The sequence below is a fragment of the Dermacentor albipictus genome, chromosome 4 (assembly GCF_038994185.2).
Source record: "Dermacentor albipictus isolate Rhodes 1998 colony chromosome 4, USDA_Dalb.pri_finalv2, whole genome shotgun sequence".
Taxonomy (NCBI): domain Eukaryota; kingdom Metazoa; phylum Arthropoda; class Arachnida; order Ixodida; family Ixodidae; genus Dermacentor; species Dermacentor albipictus.
Genome location: NC_091824.1, coordinates 73,358,534 through 73,379,395, shown reverse-complemented (window position 1 = coordinate 73,379,395; position 20,862 = coordinate 73,358,534). Strand labels below are relative to the sequence as shown.

General features: G+C 41.8%; 2 protein-coding genes across 3 annotated transcripts in view; one reads left to right on the top strand and one right to left on the bottom strand.

The window, feature by feature from the left end:
- LOC139059539 (uncharacterized) overlaps window positions 1-20,862 on the bottom strand; it is a 554,371-nt gene that overhangs the window by 432,035 nt on the left and 101,474 nt on the right. The gene's annotated exons all lie outside the window — the stretch shown is intronic.
- LOC135913300 (uncharacterized) lies at window positions 604-18,948 on the top strand. Of its 2 annotated transcripts, none has more exons than XM_070538078.1 (10): window positions 604-1,120; window positions 2,302-2,418; window positions 7,769-7,836; window positions 11,013-11,156; window positions 11,252-11,339; window positions 13,235-13,405; window positions 13,524-13,733; window positions 17,064-17,235; window positions 17,977-18,059; window positions 18,639-18,948. In XM_070538078.1, the coding sequence occupies exons 1-10, from the start codon at window positions 965-967 to the stop codon at window positions 18,765-18,767; spliced, it is 1,338 nt and encodes a 445-aa protein (XP_070394179.1). In that variant the 5' UTR covers window positions 604-964; the 3' UTR covers window positions 18,768-18,948. The 2 variants fall into 2 exon arrangements, with proteins under 2 accessions (XP_070394179.1, XP_070394178.1); XM_070538077.1 differs by having other exon boundaries at window positions 18,632-18,948.

Here is a 20,862-nt window from a genome sequence, read left to right as displayed (position 1 = left end):
CCAAAATATGACGACTATATATAGTCCACTAAAGCGTGCCTTCAAAGTTTGTTTCTGTTCTTTCAAGGAAGCTGACGCTGTGCGCAGAATTTGAATACCTAATTTTTTAAAACAATGTGTTTATTTCGTGTTTCAGGCTCGCAAAATGGTTTTCGCCTATGCAGTAAGCTTAAGCATTGCTCAAAGCGACGCAAGGACAGGACTTAAGCAATAAAAGCAACGCAGGACACCTTGCCCGCTTAAGTCCTGTCCCTTCGTCGCTTTGCGCAACCACGTTAATTATGTCGAACCAACTGGCTCATTGGGCAATCTTCCTCTATTATAAGCATTGCCTTCGAGATCTGGCTTTGTTATCCAGAAAGCGCCGTCACATGGGGCATGGATTTGCACACCGCTTCAATCGAGCAGCTGAATGCTTGTTTAGTTCTTCGTGATTTGGGAGAGGGAAAGTACGCCTAATTCTGCAGCCCATGTGGGAGCACGGCGCAGCGTATTAGGGATGGGGGCGGGGGATGAAAGATGAGGGAATAGAGGGGGAAAGGGAGAGTAGGTTTCAGGCAGCATACGTCAGCTTCATCCAAGGGGGGGGGGGGGGTTGCTATCGGTGTAGCGCCTACTTGAACGGCCTGCTTTCCCTTTTTTATTCTTTTGTGTGTCGGCCTTTTTTGTATCTGTGCGTGTGCGCGCGAGTGTGAGTGTGTTGGGCAGGCCTCGTTCCCCTCGCTCCCTGCGTTCGCATGCTCGGTCCAAAGAAGGCAGTCCAATCAGCACCAACATCCACTTTTCAAGATGGCCGGCATGGCGGTGAGGATGGTTTATAAGACCCAGTCGTGCGGTTCGTCATTTCAAAGCGTTGTAGTGGCTGCTTCGCGACGATCTGCATCACTTCAACGTCTCACTGCACCTGCGTCGTCTGTAACGCCAGTCCGCTTTTGCAAAGCTCGATTGCGTTCATCGAGGTGACATGACTGCTGTCACATGCCTAGTGACTGTGGGTGCCAATGGGGCTCGGAGGAAGATGCGGCTTACAGAGGAGCCCAATTTGCGTGCTCTCAAGGCATCTGCCAGTGTTTGCAGTCTTCTGGCTGCAGAGATCAACTTTGATACCGACAGATTTCAGGTAAGCTTCACGAATTTTAACCGTTTTAAGCGTAGGTCGGCTGAATAAGCCGATTTTCTCCTACTTGTTCACCGATATTTAAGCAGGCCATGTATACTCACACCCATGTGCACTTACGTTACCGCTCCCAGCCACTCATACTCACCAACACTCACTCGTGTTCTTAGTCACGTCACACCTGCAGCCCCCGTTCACGCTCATACTCGGTCTACTCCCCCTCACTGGCACTTGCTCACACATGCATCTACTCGCACACGCCAACACTCGCTCAATTTCACACTGAAGTAACTGTCACCGACACTCGTTCGTATTCCCATTAAGTCTCGTGTACGGATCAGTTCACACTCACCGGCACTCATTAACGCTGTATCTCAATCCCGTGAAGTCGGCGATGAGTGTAGTGTTGAGTCACTAGGCCGACCTATGGTTAGAACGTTCTGAACAACTGAAACTTTAAAACAGTATTGAAAATCGTATATAACTTTTTTTTAGTTCTAAACAAATTGAGAGGGAATGTGTGTACTTCTCAGTTCATAAAAAAATGAGGCTTCATTATTCTTTTATATTCATGTAATACAATTCACAGTCCGGTCAACAGAGAAGCTTGCGAATGAGAAATTACTGTTTTGGATTCTCTGGCGCATTGTGACAATTTTAGTATACTGTTTGTGGAAAGACAGAAATGTGGTACTTTACAGCACCTTGCAATGCTCAGGGGTTCAAACATGATAATGAGCCCGCATGGCGGCCGATGCTTTTTGCCCAGCGCTGGGAGCTGGGGACACCGAACTTGTGCGTTGTAGTGTTCGATGAAGGTAAGGGTATTTGTCGTGACTCATTGCGACGCATTTGGCCTCCCAACGATCACTCTGATCCCATCTATGGCGCAAAAAGCATCGGCTACCTTGCGGGCGAATTATTGTGTTTGAATCGCTGAGCACTGAGAGTGTTTTAAAGGGATGCAAGTGCGATAAGGTAGTTGATAGAGCAAATTTTATAAATTATAGCACTGTGCATTGTTGAAGGGATGTAAATATTGTACAACTAGCTAAATATCTAAAGGAGCCGGTAAGACATGATAGCAGCTCTTGAGTCTTCTGGGATCATAACGCAGGTCAAAATTGAATATTGTGGTTCGTGTCGTATTGTTTTTCTGATGCAGAATATTATATTTTCTACAGATTTTTGACAAAGACTTCAATGATTTTGTGGATTTGTTGGACGAGGATCCTATCCCTGATATGGCTGTTGTGCGAGTTGTCAAGCCAGTACATGAGGCAGAAGTATGCATTGAAGAGGTGAGTGCTGCACATTGAAACAATTATGGTGCCTTCATTCTTGTGTTGTTGGCATTTGTGTCAAACTGGGCACGCCAGGGCTAACACCTGCCATGTGCAGGAAGCAGCGGCCTAATGAAAGGTATCTAATGATAATATGTACTGCGACATCCAATTTGGACAAGTGCAAGCCACACGTTGGCATTATGAAAGCTCTTGGCAAGAGCAGAGATAAAAAGCACGCAAACTGCTTGAGGCATGTCACAATAAAGGGTCCCTCACCAGGCCCTATAGGAAATTTTCGTTATGCACTGGAAGTTACTTGTCCTCTAGGGAGCGTTCTGCCGCAAAAATTTTTCAAGTCGCCTCATTAATAGCAGAGATAGAAATATTTCAGTACCGCGAACCCATGATATTGGAGTCACTCCGCGTTAGCCCCTTCCTGCACGGCTAACTGAATCGCCCGTACTTTGAGCAGATCTTTCGTGACAAGCCGCTGTGCCGGTCACTGCTCTTGCACATATACCGCAAGCAGCTCTTCTATTTCGGCGAAGCGGCCCTGCTTCGGTCCTCTGATACCCTTCCTTGTTGCTTTGCTGGCGAAAATATTCTTCAGTTTGCGGCAGTCCAGCACGCAAGTTTCAGGAACTCCAAACGCTCGTGATGTGGCCCGATTTCCGTCCGTCTCCGCGCACATAACTTTCCTTAAATGCGGCATCATGATGACTCGGCGTGTCTTCGCAGTTGGCGCCTCCAGCTGATTGAATAAACGCAGAAAATGGGAAGACAGGCGGCAGACTAGGTTACACCAGCGCCTGGTTACACGTACAACATGGAAGTCTGCACATGAAGGAAGTTACGGCAGCTAGGCTAGAAGCGCGTAGGAAGAGGCAATTTTTCGATTGCCAATGGCGATATGGTAACGTGGATTTAGGGTCGTACTCGATTCTAACGCGCGTGCAATTTTTGGGCCCGTTTTATCGGAAAAAAGGTGTGCATTAAATTCGAGTAAGTATGGTATTTTTCAAAGGAAAAATAAAGTATATAATTGTGTAAAGCTGGTTGGAGAGGGTTTTACATTGCAGGTTGCAATTTTCAAAAATGCTGGTCATAATAATACTAGTGCATTGTTTTATACATTGTTGGATTATCTTGTATTTTGCAATGTAGTATTGCACAGTGAATGTACAGTTGAGCTCCTAATGAAAAGTATGTGCTGATTGCTTGTGACACTGGCCACATTTGTTACTGTAGGCACTGCAGTATCTGCCCATAGCTTTTACATTTGTGGTGAAGCTAATGGTGAATGTCAGCAGCTGATTCCTATGAATGGTATGATTTCCCTTGCAGTACCCTTTAACTATTGTTTCTGCATATTTTGCTAAATTTTTGTTTTATGTGTGTAGATGGGCTGCTTGGTCTGTTCAATTTAATTGTGAAAAATGCAATGCAGATTTATGCACCTGGGCACCCTGATAGCCAAGTTCACATTAAGGAATACAACTTTAGATTATTATAAAAATCGCGGTATTTCACCTGAATGCCAAGAGATCCTTTTCTGAAAAAAAGAAAAGATGCCATGAGGGCACTCAGAACTTTGCACGCGCAAGTGAAAGTATGCTATGCAGAATATTTTACAAGATTATTATTCATACCTAATACTGCAGTATAAAGGCACCAATCTTTCATTACTATTGCAAATAATTTACTGGCAGTTTTCTTATTCCAAGGCACAGATAAAAATTACCAACAGATGCATTGCGATTTTTATTGCACCATACATTACTACACATTTCAGCAGTCGAAATAAAAATATAGTATGTAGAGCATTTCGATCAGAATGAAATTATGTGGGTTGAGGTGCGAAAACCTCAACCTGATTATGAGGTACGCCGTATAGTGGGGGACTCTGGAAACTTAGACCACCCGGGTTTCTTTAACGTGCACCTAAATCTAAGGATACAGGTTTTTCACATTTCGTCCCCATTCAAATGCAGCCGCCGTGGTCGGGGTTCGATCCAGAGATATATGGACCATTTATAGCACGCTTTGATATAAATGAGACGAAGTTTGTTGAACTGAACCTTTGCAGTGACGCACAAATATGTCACCTTTGCAGCAAAGCACATCGCTCAGAATGTTAGACTAGCTTGCCTTTTACATTTTTTTTTTCATCTTTCGGGCTTGTGGGAAGCAAGCCCGTCTAACATGTTGACCGATTTGCGGTGCAGCAAAGGTGAAATAAGTGAATGTTTGTGCAACACGATGATTGTTCAGTTAAACAACATTTTTCTCGTTTATAACAAACCATGCTGCTGCAATGCCTAATCAATGCCGCAATACGTCAAAATGCATTTTTTCGAACAGCTATTATACATACCTAAGAAGCCCACAATTCTACACTACTTCTTATAGCACAATTAGTTTTTCTTTCGTGAAATTTATCATTGCCTGCATTCTGTTTCTTTCTCCTGGCTGAACACGATGTATATAGCTTTAAAACAATTATAACCGTCATAAAAGATTGCCGATACCCGCCGTGTCGCTTAATGGCTATGGTGTTGCGATGCTAAGCACGAGGTCAATCGACCAAATCCCTGCTATGGTGGCTGCATTTCGATACGGTCGAAATGCAAAAATGCCTGTTTACTTAGATTTAGGTCCATTTTAAAGAACCCCAGGTGGTCAAAATTATTCCAGAGGCCCACACTACCGCATGTCTGATAATCCAAATCCTCACATTTAATTTAGGGCTGCCGCTCCAACGTATTTGAGAATCAGTTCCGCAGGTAAGTTCGTTAAAAACAAGCGAACTGGTACACTTGCGATACATTGACCCAACTGGTAGCCTGTAACAAACTTTGTGTGCACACGATTCCAATTGCGTGTAAAAGCAAACAGGAGTCAGGGGTGCACCATTCAAGTTAACGCCTGTATTTATGCATTGAACTATAAAACAGGTAGGGCTACGATTTAGAAAGTGATCCAGGACTTGAGAGGAGTCGCTCACGCATTTGCATCTTTCTGCTTACTGGTAGTTGTGAGAATGCCAGGTTTGCGACGTTTTGGCTCCATTTCCCAGCTCATCTTGTTTATGGCACAGCTTTTAATCAAATAAAACTTTCCTTTAAAATTCTCTACATTCAGGTGTCCCAGTCCTAAGAGGTAGATAGAAGTCATTGTCAAATAAACAAATCAGTTCATGCTGTCAATACAGAGGCAGCAGTTTAAATGTGTTCTAGTATCTGCACTAGCTGTGCAAATTCATTTTTTAAAAAGGCAGAGTGCTCCAGGTGGACCACTGAGTGTGCCCCCTATACCTGAAGTTGGGAAAAGGCCTTGTCTTGTGCGTCATGCATGCATCTTGCTGTTAAGTTGCTCGAGCATCCTTCAGTGATCCTTGGGACACTAGTACAGAATGACAATATTTGCACTGATGGATTGGCATAGGATAAACCAAGATGTATGCACAGAAATATAAACAGGGTCGTTTTATCAGCAATCTCGACGGTATGGTAACAGCAGTGGAAGAATTATATACATCCCTGTACAGTACCCAGAGGAGTCGGAACGCCTTCATTTGAGGCAGTAATGAGCAGGGTACAGAAACTCCTATAACTAGCGATGAGGTCAGAAGGGCCTTGCTAGACATGAAACGGGGTAGAGCGACAGGAGAAGATGGAATAACAGTCGATTTTTTCAAAAATGCAGTAGAAATAATGCATGGAAAACTGGCGTCTCTACACGAAGTGTCTATTGACTGCGAGGGTACCATAAAACTGGAAGAATGCAAACATTAGACTAATCCACAAGAAGGGAGACTTAAAGAATTGAAAAATTACAGGTCCATTAGCTTACTCCCAGTGTTATGAAGAAATTGCGGTCACTGACGAAGTCAAGGTGAAAATAACACAGAAACGTCTCGGGACCCGTACGACAAGACGAACTTTCGTCGAACTCTTGACTACATTCCCAGTGTTATATAAAAAATTCACCAAGATAATCTGCAATATAATAAGGGCAACACTGGACTTTAGTCATCCAAGGGAACAGACTGGCTTCAGGAAGGCATACTCTACAATGGATCACATCCATGTCATCAAGCAGGTTATTTAGAAATCCGCAGAGCACAATCAGCCTCTCTCTATGGCTTTCATAGATTACGAAAAAGGCATTTGATTCAGTAGAGATACCAACAGTCATTACATAATCAAGGATTACTGACCGCTTACGCCAATATGTTGGGAAATATCTACAAAGTTTCCACAGCTCCCTTAATTATGCACAAGAAGAGTAGGAAGATACCTTTAAAGAAAGGGGTCGGACAAGGAGACACAATCTCTCCAATGCTGTTCACTGCGTGCTTGGAAGAAGTATTCAGGCTAATAAACTCGGAAGGCTTAGGAGTAAGGATCGACGGCGAATATCTTGGCAACCTTCGGTTTTCCGATGACATTGTTCGGTTCAGCAATATTGCAGACGAGTTACAACAAATGGTTCAGGACCTTAACAGAGAGAGCGGAAGAGTGGGGTTGAAGATTAATATGCCGAAGACATAGATAATGATGAATAGATTGGCAAGGGAACAAGAGTTCACGATCACCAGACAGCCTTTAGAGTCTATGAAGGAGTACGTTTACCTAGGTCAACTAATCGCAGGGAACCTTGATCATGAGAAGGAAATTCATAGAAGAATAAAAATGTGTTGTTGTATCGCACATGGCAGACATTGTCAGCTCCTGACTGGAAGCTTACCATTATGATTGAAAAGGAAGGTTTACAATCAGTGCAGTTTACCGGTGCTGACATATGAGACAGAGGCTTGGAGACTGACAAAGTAGCTTGAGGACTAGTTAAGCAACGCGCAAAGAGCGATGGAACGAAGAATGCTAGGCATAATGTTATGAGACAGGAAGAGAGCGGTTTGGATCCCAGAGTGAACGTGTGTAGCCGATATTCTAATTGACATTAAGAGAAACAAATGGAGCTGGGCAGGTCATGTAATTCGCAGGCTAGATAACCGTTCGACTATTAGGTTTACAGAATGGGTACCAAGAGAAGAAAAGCACAGTCGAGGACGGCAGAAGACTATGTGGGGCGATGAAATTGGGTAATCCGCGGGCGCTAGTTGGAATCGGTTGGCGCAGGACAGGGGTAATTGGAGATCGTAGGGAGAGGCTTTCGTCCTGCAGGGGACTTAAAATGGGCTGATGACTATGATCGTTCAAATCATGGACTGCATCAGTGACAGTCTAGTCGGTGAGATGTCATGGTGGCACAAGTTTAGGTTTAAGTAAAAGTTTGTTTGAATTCCATTTTGTGTGTCATAGCATTGTGTATCAGACCAACGACACTTATTTGCTCTTTGCAGGAGCCGAGTTTATATGGTCCAGAGAATTCAGCAAGCAGCCTTGATAGAAGTTTCAACATCGCTTCAAGGTACAGAGTGCTGAGCATGGCTCCCATGCCTAACCTTACTAAAGTATAACCAGTCCTTGCTTTGCTTGTGTATCTGCAATAATTTTTGCGGTATTGTGAAATCACAATTAGCTTACATAATTTCCACAATGGGCGGGTCTGGAAGATTGGATTCTGATTTCTACTGTGCTATATAGATGAATTTGCAATATGTATTTGGTATAATGCAGCAGCAGCAAACCGAGATAGGATTTAGTCAACATGAAGAGTGCTCCGCTGTGATGGAAGTTTTCTGGCATTGTCGACAATATGCTACATGCGTGTTATATTGCAGACAACACTGGGAAACTTGCTTTGGTGTATAGGACATCGAGTATATTAAATTCAGAGCAGTAAAACGCAGCTGTCAATATCAGTTCTGGTTGCTTGAAATTATGCTTGTTTGCAACATTTCAACCTAACCACTTTTCTGCTAACAAACTTGCTTTGTGTGCTGCACACTTTCGTTTACACAATAAACTTTTTTAAGAGCAAGTTAAAGGGACCGACAACCGCGCATAACATGCCACGAAATGTGGATGGAATTGAAACGGTGATAATTCATAGATCTTGAATTGAGCATGCCGTTCATGGTTTATGTAGGAAATATAAAGGGGCCCAGAATGTCTAGAAAAACGGCATACAGTGCCACCTTGGAGTGGAACCTTTATACTAAAGTAGACAGCTGACTACGTAAACATGATTTCTGTACATAGGGCAAATATTAGGTGCACCATGTGTATTGCTTAAGTAGAAGAATCGACATTTGGGCGAGTTGCTACTGGTTGAACATTTTCAAGGGGCAGCGCAAGACGATGAAGACAAAAGGCAGGAAACGCACAGGACAGCGCTGAAATGAGAAGGCATACATAAACTTATGTACCACAACCCAAACCCACATGCTCTCCTATCAATGGTATAAATATCAACGTGCAGCCATAAATGCAATATCCTGTAATCTATTGTTGCACTATGTGGCAGTTTAAAAATTCAAGTTCACTGTCACGCAAATTTAATGATGGCATGCTTACACAATGCGATAGTAGGCCTGATATAGTAGGCCTCCTGATATATTAGGCCTCAACAATCGCCCTTGTAGTCCGATTGCTATGCGCGGAATGTGTTGTGGTGTCTTCATAGATTGCAGTGCACCCATGCTCAGAGCAGTGCTACGCGACATGTGAGTAGGCATTGCCCATTAGCGAGCACCTATGCTAGATAGTACCCTAGATGACCAAACAATCAATGTGCTAAGATATGTTGATGATTTTCTGGCCTTTGTGAAGAATTCTCATTTCCAACAAATGGTTCATGATGTACTTCAAGTATTCATTAAATGTTACCCAGGGTTAGATTTTAAGTGCATGCCAGATAAGAACGAGCTACAATTTTTAGATACAAGGCTTAACCGAACTGATAAGCAAGTGTGCGGGATGTTTTGTCCAAAGTCAGAAAAAACAATTTTAAGTTTTAACTCTGCACATTGGAAGTTGGTAAAAAAGGGCATTGCTTTTTTGGTTATATTTCCCGCAATTTCGAAATTCTGTTTTCACCAGACTTCCAAGTTTTTTTTTTAAACTGGAGGCGTTTAAGAACGGCACGTTTTCGGGAGGATGCCATCCGCATGACTGTACCGAAGCTTGCTAAGCGTGTAAAATTAGGAGCGCCCACAAGAATGAATAATCCAGAGCTTGCTGACAAGAAAAGTAAAGTAGATATAATTCCATATGTAAACTATCGCACAGCCTCAGGAATGTAGCAGGCAGGTTTGATGTAAAGGTTCTTTCTGCTGCCCCTAACAAGATGATTAAAATTTGCAGTAAGATTGATAGGAAGTTGTACCAGGTTGTCGCCATTCATGCTGGGAAAGGCTACACTGTTAAGCACACCTCCCCACCTGTACACTGTAGAATGGCAGTTGTTTATGAGCTTCCTTTTTCCTGCAGTCCCGTCTATATCGGCGGAACAGGCCGATGCCTAAACATTAGATTATCAGAGCATAGGCGCTCGCTAAAGGGTAATGCCTACCCGCATGTCGCGCGGCACTGCTCTGATGGGTGCACTCCAATCTATGAAGACACCACAATATGTTCCGCGCATAGCAATCAGTCTACGAGGGAGATTATTGAAGCCTACTATATTGGGGAAAAAAGATTGCGTTGTGTAAGCATGCGATCAATAAATTTGTATGACAGTGAATTTGAATTTTAAACTGCCTCATATTGTAGCATTAGATTACAGGATTTTGTGTCTATGCCTGTGCCCTGACATTTATGCCATGATGGGAGAACACGTGGGTGTGGGTGGTAGTACATAAGTTTGTGTATGCCTTCTAATAAAGTTTGTTGTGATTTCATAGTTATGAGTTCAGCGCTGTTCTGTGTTTTTCCTGCCTTTTGCCATCTTGCGCTGTCCCTTCATGATGTATGTCTTAACATCAGCATATTATTTAGGTGTTTACGCTTTTTCATGTGGAATTTATGATCTAAAAGAATGTAACACATAGATGGCGTTACTATCGTAGTAATGAGTGAAACCCCAACACCATGGTGAGCTGTGGCAACCCTCATTGTATGGCGGCGCACATGAGGGCTTTTGTACGCGTGCAAGTTTGCGAATAAGTACCCCAAGTTCTCTGGTCTCCTTGTGAGATGCAAAATGCGATCGGTTTATGCTATCAATGGGTGCCAGCTCGACATGACTAGCACTACCTGGAGATCCTGCCGGCTCCCAACAACGCCAGCGTAGAATAACTATTGCGCTTGCTTATCAATGTTTCCAGCATGTTTCCCCCATACAAATTCATAATACATTCGCGACTGCAGATCAATAAGTTTAGATGCGGAAAATGTGGAACATCTTGTGCTTTCACTGTGGCATTGGACATTCTGACCAGTAAGGTTTATATTGCGCTAAACATCTTTCAAAACTAGTACCGTAAAAAGTGGTTGTCGGTCTCTTTAAGGAGTGATAGTAAAACCTAATATCAGATTGTTGAGCAGATACCAACATATTACACAACGGTTGTATAATACCACTGGTGCGCTTAGTAGCTTGACCTTTGAAAACATTGTTATTCGCCCTGATAACATGAGAACTATGAGCAGTTTTGTTGCTGTGTAGTAGCAGTAATTAATTCTGCGTTTGTTGCTGTTTAGCCAAGAGGACGATGATGGGATGGCTTTTGCTCTCCCAGACCTTCATTTCCTCAATGGTGTAGTGAAGGAGAACATACCAATAACATCATACATCACAACAAGGATTGTTGACTCCTTATTTCAAGAAATGATTGCACACACAATGTGAGTAAACTTGCAAGCAGAAATTTAAAAATCACTTGCAATATTTATTTACTTTTAGAAAGATGTACTATTGCAGAAAGTTAAATATTTTGCAGGTATCCGTCGCACAAGTTTTACCAGGGCGCTGCATCCATGTTAGTGTGCCGCTACCCAGAGCTTGCTGACCCGTGTGGCAGTGGACATGTGAGTGGTATCGCAGAATACCTGTGTATTTTTTCCTTTTGTTGTTGGGCTGGGATACCAACGCATGAGTTATGTTGTTTTCCTAATCTGCTCAGAGTAAGTGATCTCCTTTGTGATGAAGCTTTAAATATACATATATGTAATGAAATAGCCGTTAGTAATCAATGGCAATATAGGTTAAAAGGAAGTCACATAGGAAGACTGGCGAGTGCTTACCCAAACTATCGCAAGTAATTTACAGTGCTGGAAGCTGCTGGACTCCTTAGCCAATGAGAAGGCTGAATGCCCCTCGAGATGTGTTCATCTGCACTGCATCGTCTGCTGAGCGGCTGCTGAATTTTGCTGTACATGATGTGCATGCGCAAAGGTCCTAACACATCATCTATTCTTGTAACGTATCTTGTACCAAGCGATGACAACTCTTTAATTTTGCCATTAATTAAGTAGTAGCATGTGGAACTATTAGATACTGCGCAAGGATATTGCTTGTGTATGGCTCGTACCTTCGGTAGCTCTGAAAAGTACCTGTAAGGTGGAGGATATAGTAACTAGCGAGTGCTTATTTTAGCCAAGCTAGAATACATACAGAGCAAGAAGGCTGCACATTAGAAGCATTAAGAGCCAGCTATTTTGAGACCTGGTATTTAATTGCTTAGTATTTTACATTAGATGGTATTTGTGCATGCTCTTTTTTATTTCCCTGGTCGTTCTGCGTTAATCCTGTATTTTAGTGCTTTTTCAACATATCAAAGGCGGTACTCTTTGGTGATCACTTTTGAAGATAGATTCGCTTTCGCGATATACGGCACTGGATGCGTCGTACGGCAGACAGCGCTCTTGGCACAGTACCACAAACTCTGCCAGTCATATATGTGAAGACAATTAACTGTTGCGACTGAATCCGTTAAAGTCATTTTCATAGGTGTGAGGAAAAAACACAAGTTAGTAGTATTTATGTGCTGTGCCAGCATAGAGCTTATGTTAGCTGGCCAAACATGTGACTCAGAAGCCTAATCTTTCTTTGCTGCTATATGAGAATATCTGAAATATTGAACACAAACCGTGATGCATCATATTAAGTTTACAAAAAGTACACCAGCTGTGTTCTGTAGACTATACAGAATTTGCCAATATCTCTTGTGATGTACAGCAGTGAAAGAAAATTTACTAATTGGGTTTTAACTCATTTTGGGGCATATTGCAACTTATAATTTGTAGCCAATGAGTTCACAAGGCATATTCACCTGAAGTGATTTCTCGGATTACACCAGTTTCAGGATATTCATTTCAAAAGTGGGCAAAGAAGTACATCGGCGTTTTGTTTATTTTTTGTGCTCTATATAGTGCATAAAATGGTGTTTTCTTTAAAAAGTGAAACGTTACATGTTTTACATCAAACCCGCCTCATAATTTGTTGCAAGTAGATATGCCTTGCAATTGCACTGACTACAAGCCATAAGGTTCAATATTGGTTGTAAAGTAATTTCTTAAAAACTGAACGAGAATTATTCAATTATGTATTTTGATGTAACGTGTAGCTTATGTCCACCTCATTGAGCAATCAAGTTAAAATATTACGAATGTGCTGTCACAATTGTTAAAAATTTTGTATATGCAAAAAGAACAAACTTCATTATAGGAGCTGCTGGCACGCTGTATCCTCACAATAATTTGATGTCTTCTGTTGGTCATTTATTGCAGAGCATTGAGTGCTATACGGCAGTCATTGGACTAGGATGAAATACGTTTTGTGTAGTGACTGTATATATATATTTTTTTTCTTTTTTGGGTAATGTGCTAAGGTGTTTTGAACCAAAAGGGGCTTTCTTGCTTCACTTCAGTCATGAAAGCGAAAGAAGGAATGCTGGTTTCTTAAAGATTATTTGAAATTGCAGGCTTCTTGGGTTGTGATGCTGCGGCAAAAGTTCAAAAATGAACGACGGAAGCTGGCCACGGATAGAGTGGTAATTAACCGACAGAAGTATGGCACTGCAGCAAAGCGGCCAAGAACATCCAATGGTGCTGCTCCCGAAGTATTGCAGCGTGGAAAAGTGGGACCCGTTTTGGTAAGGGCATCATACTGCACGTTCTACCTAAATACTCGTTAAAGGATCGCTATTCCATTAATTACATCTATCATTCCATTCCATCTTGAGAAGATGCATTTCATGTTTCGATGTGCAGTCACAACGTTTGGTGCCCAGTGGTGAAGACAGCTGCAGTCTTGCGCACCATGAAGCCTGGCTGGTTGCCGAATGTAAAAAGGCAAACCCTGACAGGCCGCAAATGCTCTCCAGGCTGCAACTGACACACTCTGCGAGGGTTAAGGAACTGTGCCGGATGTCACCTGTGGTAGCCATGGAGAAGTATCCGTACCTGGCGGACATAGAATGGGTGCGTGCTTTCATTACATATCTCATGTGTCATGAACTATCAGTGAAAAGCTTTTGGAGGTTTCGGCAAGTAACGTGGCAGCTTAGCTGTACTTCTAAATAAATATTATTCTCAGGCGCAAGAAAGTTCCTCTGATCTTGCTATTTGCATGCATAAAGTGCAGTCGGGTATGTGTGCTTCTCCTAGAGCACAAGCACATCAGCCGCTACACCGCAAAAAAATAAATGCATATAAATGAGACATTTGAGGACCATGCTATTGCCATGCACACATTGTTCTGCTTGCCAAATGTTGCGTTATTGTGATGATGAAGCAGAGAGTACCAAACTCGCGAATTTTAATGGGCAGACGCAGAAAAAACAATGCATGCATAATACTGTTAGCGATACAATAAAACTGAAAGGTGGGCTAGTTGGTTTGACTTCATTGTGGAAAGTTTTGTGCACACTGAACGAAGTCGACAAGAAAAGGACCCAGACCAGCGCAGACTGACAACTGAAGTTTTATTCCTAAATACAGCCCGTATATACCCGCGGGACTAGTCACAATGATCAGCACGCATGGGTAACAGAGCATCCGTTCCACATAATAACAACACTCATAACATCATAATAGAACACTATCACCTAATATTGAGCACGTTGATTTCACTATCGTACAAAGCGACAGATGGCTGGCTAACACATGCTCCCTGTATTCTAGATATGGGCCAAAATTGTACAATTTCTCTTGTCTGGTAAGGACAAACGTACAAAATAGCAGTTTTGTCAAGCAGTGGTTTACGCTGCTCAATGAACATTGTGCGCAGCGCATCGCCAAATGCATATAGGGCCTTCCCTTCAAGCTGGTCAACTACTCTAACCTTTCGTGTATGCCTTGGCCAGTATGACCGAGGTAGTGCTGCCTACACGTGAAAGAAATTTTCTATACCACATTTTGTTTACATTTTCAAAACTGGTGCACGTGATGCACCTGGCACTTATTAGTGGTATATAAACTTCCTTTCAAGTGTGGCCATCACTATGTCGGTCAGGCTAGCCGATGCATAAATGTAAAGTTAAGAGAAGAGAACACTTGGCCAGCTTGAAGGGAAGGCCCTGTAAGCATTTGGCCATGCACTGTGCACAACGTTCATTGAGCATGTGTAAACTACTGTTTAAAAAAAAAACACTATTTTGTATGTTAGTCCTAATTAGACAAGAGAAACTGCAGAAGCTTGGCACATATCTAGAATACAGGGAGACTGAGTTAGCCAGCCGTCTGTCGCTTTGTATGAAAGTGAAATCAACTTTCTCAATATTAGACGATAGTGTTCTACTATGATGTTATGTGTGTTATCATGTGGAACGGATTCTCTGTTGTCCATGCGTGCTGATCATGTGACGAGTCTCGTGGGTATATATGGGCTGTTTTTATGAATAAAACTTCAGTTGTCAGCCTGCACTGGTCTTTGTGTCCTTTTCTTGTTGACTTCATTCAGTGTGCACAAAATTTTCCACTATTGGCGATGTCATAAACATATCGGTCCTAGTGAAAGAAACATCAAATATCTAAACTATATCATTGAAGGACATTTTATCATTTTCTGTTTGGGCATGTTATCATTTTACCTAATGAGCACCAAAGAGCACTCAGTGCTCTTGGTATGCCCTTGTTACAGCTGTGCATCTTCTATGCCACTGATTCTCCTCTTAAGCAGTGAGAGCAACAAAAATTTGATAGTATGTGCGTTATCAGCTCGCATGCAAGGTTCTGACAGGGGGAACGCTAGTTAGCTCTAAGCTCTGGCTTTCCTTGTTTCCGACAGTTGCAGAATGCTTTTGCAATATGAAAGGGTTCTGAACACATTGCGCATGGGAGCCTCGCACCATGCAAATCTTTTTCATGCTGCCAATTCTTCTTCGTTGACCTTATAAATCTCCTCGCTCACCTTGCATCAGTTGTCTTGCATTATTCAATGCTTCTTTACTTAAACACCTTCTTGTGATCTATAGGGAGCTGTGTCCTGCGTAAATTTCGAGTTGGTACCTGACTGGTTTGATGGCTCTGTACACAATAGGGCCACTTCAATGCAAAGTCCTTAAAACTTGTGCCACAATAGGCAATATTTCATAACTGAATGTGCTATGGTTGAATGTATTGCAGTAACCTTGTGCAATGTCGTATTTTTTTATTCAAGCAAATCAACGAAACTAGATCACCTGCCTAAAAAAATCACGGATGCTTCACGGATGCTTCGATAGAGTTTTCACAGAGCCCCACGTTTGTCCAGTTCTCCCTATTTTACGTGCTTTAAATGCATGTCGGAGAAATATCTCACACTGGTTTGTGTGATGCCACTGCTACTGCTGGAGGAAGGCTTCTGGGAAGCGTAACTGAAATGCGAATGTAATTTGTAGCACTATTTAAGGATTGACATTTTGAAAGTAGTGTTTGTGTTTAGGTTTGTACGCAGTAGACATGACCGTGTTACTGCTCGGTTTGTATTTTACAATTGAAATATGTGCCCAGAAGTGAATAATTGATTTCTTTAGACTGCGATTTCTCGTGCAAGTGATGACCACCACTTCAAATATTCCACATTACAATGCCGAATTGCAGAATATGCACCCCTTGAGATAAAAAAAAAGGATAGAAATGAACCGGAAAAAGCTATTGGGAAGCCCACTGCAAGAATACTGCAAGAAAACAAAGCCAATAAACAATAAATCAAGGAAAGAACAGAAGAAATAACGAACTGTAATATTAATGACAAGTGAAATCAAGATGAGAAAAAAGACTCGTAAAACCCAAAACTTTTGCATGACAATGATAGCAATGAAGTTGCGATGCTTTATACCTGTTTAGCTACGGTGGCAGCTCTCCTCTTGTTCACTTTCATGGACGTTTGTGTATCTGTAGTAAACTTAGCTGTCAGAGTGTCACCCAATAATCGTCACTCACGGTCATACATACAGGTGTGGAAAATACTGTCAACAGCAGGCATTGCACTGTATATGTAAGCTCGTGAGCGAGAATCTGAGGAACTGAAGGGCTTGATATATTGCTAGCAGGAAGACGACTGCTTGAATAAAACACTTGGACTGCTCTGTACTCATATGCATAAACGGTGCTGTCTAATTCGTTTTTGTTTGCTTCATCTTTCAGTGCAGTCAGTCCATTCTTGCAATTCATCTCTACAGTTGCAATGTATTATGCACTGATGCAATCGGCCTGCAGTTGAAGTCCATTATACTCTTGCCTACTTTAGCGGTGGTTTCGATCTGTGACGTTTTGATTGTATGTGAGCTTAGAAAGTATAGTGCATGTTTTATTTCAACTATATTTCAGTTCCTTGAAGACTTCAACATCCTTATAAAGAAGGATGGCGCAAAAAGTGTTGAAAGCGGCTTCGAGAAGACGCAGTGCCTCGCTTTGAGAGGAGTATTGGGGGCCAAAAAGAAAGACATAACGCGTGTTATTGAGGCCCACACTTCAAGTGGTTCAGCAAGGCGCAGGAAGCGTAAGTGACAAGTGTGCACCAAAATCTTGATATGCTTTCCATTGGACTTTGCTTGCTAACCTATTTGCCTGCGATGTGCGGCTATTTAGGTTTGCACAGCTGCAATTCTGCTCTTCTATTTTAAGACCAATTCGAATCATGAGTGAACTTAAAGGAAGGGGTGGGGAGAGATAGGACATTACTGGTCACTGATGTCCGACAAGCAGTAGCGCTGTTTGGCTGTCTTTTTGCAAAATATGCTGAACAGTAACTATGGTTCGACGAACAGAACAAATTGAGCTGCCAGTTGATTGTTTGACAATTGCAGAAGCAGTAACACACAAAGAAGGTCTTACAGTTCAAGCGCAGACCATCTCGTTGCTAAAAATCTGACCATTGTCACTAATTGAAACTAATCATTGTCACTAATCAGCTGTGCCATTTAATGGCACAGCTGGTAGAGCCTCCCTGTTCTTTTTCAAAGATTGTACTAGTACTATCAACTGGAAGTTGTTAAACTGGTGCATCAAATACATCATAGATACATACCATACTTAAAGCATTAAAAATTAATTATTGGGTAATCATGTAAAGTCGCTTTATTTACCATTACAAAGTGACATAGTCCAAGTACCACGCATGCTGCCTCTGTCTGCTTGATACAAAGGTAGTAAAGAAAGGCGAAATTCATAAAGTGAAGCATCACTCTATTGTGTTTTGGGAAGGCAAAAGGTCATGACTTCATGTTTTTTTTTTCTTCAGATATACGGGCTGTGCGAATCCTGCAGCTCCTATCCAAAATTTTAAACGAGCCCAAGGCAGTCGACACAATGTTTGTGCATATGGTAAGTTTGCTAAAGTTCCACATAACGATGTAAGACATGTCTTGCAATTTACATAATTTATAATACTATCGGTATAATTTCTCATAATTTTAGTGACGTATAATTCCAATTTATAGCAATCGTATCACATTTGTTCTACGGCATTTGACACATTCGTGTAAACGCAAATGCGCTCATTGGAAGAGCTTCTCTGTTGCATAGAACTGGCATAATTCACTGAATTTTGATTCTCTGTGTACGTAACTTCTAAAAATAAATTTAATCGAAAATTGGCTACAGGTAAATTGCCGACAAAAAGAATTGAAGAAAACCTACAAGATATGATTTTGTATCTCTTTAAGTCATGTTGCCACTGTGTTGGTCTGCAGGCAAAGGAAAGACTACATTTCAGATTTATTTCTTTTAATTTACGGATTGAGGTTGGCCTATTAAACGACACATGTGCACTGTTCATTTGAAATGATAACAATTCTGGAAGTAAACAGGGCATTGTGGTCTTGTCAGTAGAGTAAGCTTTTAGTAGTCCCATATTAGTGGAGCAGAAGGATTAGTGTACTTTCGTCTTCCTACAGGATGAAGACAAGCCATGTACACCCTGCGTTGTGTACTGCGGCAATACCCTTGAAGCTGCTGATGAGCTCTTCTTGTTTGCCGAGAAGAGGCAGCTGGCTAGAGTCATCGATGCACAGGAGGGCACCACTGCCATGATGGCTGCCTATTGGGCTTTTGACTTCAGTTACGCCAAGCAAGCATATAATATATCCTGTGTGTTAGAGCACCTCTTTCTAAATGTGAATGTATCACTCCCAAAATGTGTTGCAAGAAGGTTTATTTCAGCTCATAAAGCGGAATACGAGAAGTAAGGTACAAATAAATTAGCTGTTCGTACTCTGGTGTATTAAATCTTTTGTTTCTTGCCCCACAAGCAGGCTCGTCCACTAGAAACAATGCAGCATGCTTCTACAAAGCTTTTCAAAGCACCCTTACACCCTTATGACAAACTGCTCAAAACACCCTTGCACCCTTTCAACACTGCAATACACCCTTGCACCCTCACAGAAATATCCTGAAAACACCCTTGCACCCTTTACACGAAGGGTGTTATACTGTTCAAAGCACCTTCCAACTTAAGGGTGTTACTTCAATCAATAATACCCAGCATAAGGGTGTGATGGCTCATTTAAAAACCCTTTGAAAGGGGTGCTAGGGGGTTAGTTATAGACACTCAAAAAAACCCTTCGGGGTGTAAATTATTTTACAGTGTAGTAATCTTTAACGGTGCCTCCTGGCACATTCTGTGCATAGGTATTGTGCGCCTTATGTTAATATTTCGAACTAATCCCTTCTTATTTTGCATACAACTCACTTATGGATGATTTGTCGTTTCAAAAGTTTCGCTTCTTTTGGACTGTTTTATCTGATGCCTTAGTGGTAGTGATATTAAGTGCTTTCGAGATAACTATTTATCGGCGTTTAAACTTCTTTCCCAAAGACCTCTTCGCAAAGGTTATAATAATCCGGCAATATTAAAAAAAAACCATCTGCGACAATTGAGGAAACAACTAGAGAAATATTTATTCAGCGAAAAACAGACTTTAAGCACTCTAAGCAATACGACGCCTCAGAAATACAAATCTACATACTAGACGCCTCGAAGGTTGCACTGCGGGCAAGCTATGCGACGTCTAATGCGTTGCAAGTACTTTGTGCGTGCATGTGTGTGCGTGCGTGTGTAGGTGTTTGCGTGCGTGCGTGCGTGCGTGTGCGTGAAATCGTACCTACGTACAGCGTTCCTTCAGAGAACAAGACTTTCTATCCCGTTCAGAGCATGGGCAACTGTTTTTTCTTCAGTAACACTGAACTATTCATGCTCATCGAGCCTATGTCCATGGCCCAAACTGAACAATAAATAAGGGATAACAAAGCCACTTTGAGTGCACTAAAACAAACCTTCCAAGAGCATAGCAACATCTTAACCAAAAATAAATGGTGCTGAAATTCTGGGAAGTGTTCACTAAAGCGCAAAAATTCTTTGGCTCGGCAGCTGCTTCATTGTTGCTTACTTATTTAGCTAGCTCATGTATGTCTATGCATTTATACGAATCACCTACTTTTACACTATTATATTGATTACAAGTGTTAATTTGACCAATTATGCATTTATTGTGCAGATGTGTCATATCAAGCGATCCGGAAAGTTGTTACAAGCGTTCTTTTTGCCACACTACAGCATATCTTTCTTCAGTTTCTTTCTTTCCATCATCTTTTTTTTTGTTACCACCGCGATGCGGTGACGTTGACGTCACCTCTATTTTTTTTCTAAGATTACAAATGATCTAGCTATTACGTTATTATAGCAGTTAAATGTGTTAACTTGGCTGATCATGAATTTATCTTGCAGATATAAGGCATGACGGGACGGACAGATTTTTCTGGGGTACTCCCCGAAAAATCCTCGTGCAATAAAAAAAGAATACATCGAAAAAAGGTTCATTGAGACGCCGACACGCTTCGGATCATTCGATTCGTTATAACAGAAATGAGCAGAACACTGGGTTGCTATAAACGGATGGGTCTTTCCAAGACCTTGATTGTTGCGAAATTGTTTGTAACAACCTAAATTTCCATCTATGCGAGATCTTTGCATACGCGGTCGGCTTCAGATGTCGCATTATTCTACGAGAAAACATCTATGTTGAATTCCAAGAAAAACGAAGAACCTAGAAGTAATTGAGAATGAAAAGGCTGACATGTCTTATAATCAATGTGCGACAATGTCTCTGGACGGCAATACTGCTGTACA

Excerpts from the sequence above, each read along its gene's own strand:
- LOC135913300 (XM_070538077.1), top strand. The coding sequence starts at position 965 with ATGACTGCTGTCACATGCCTAGTGACTGTGGGTGCCAATGGGGCTCGG. Across the intron at positions 7,837-11,012 it reads AGTTTCAACATCGCTTCAAG|CCAAGAGGACGATGATGGGA; the intron begins GTACAGAGTGCT and ends GTTGCTGTTTAG. Across the intron at positions 13,734-17,063 it reads ACCTGGCGGACATAGAATGG|TTCCTTGAAGACTTCAACAT; the intron begins GTGCGTGCTTTC and ends ACTATATTTCAG.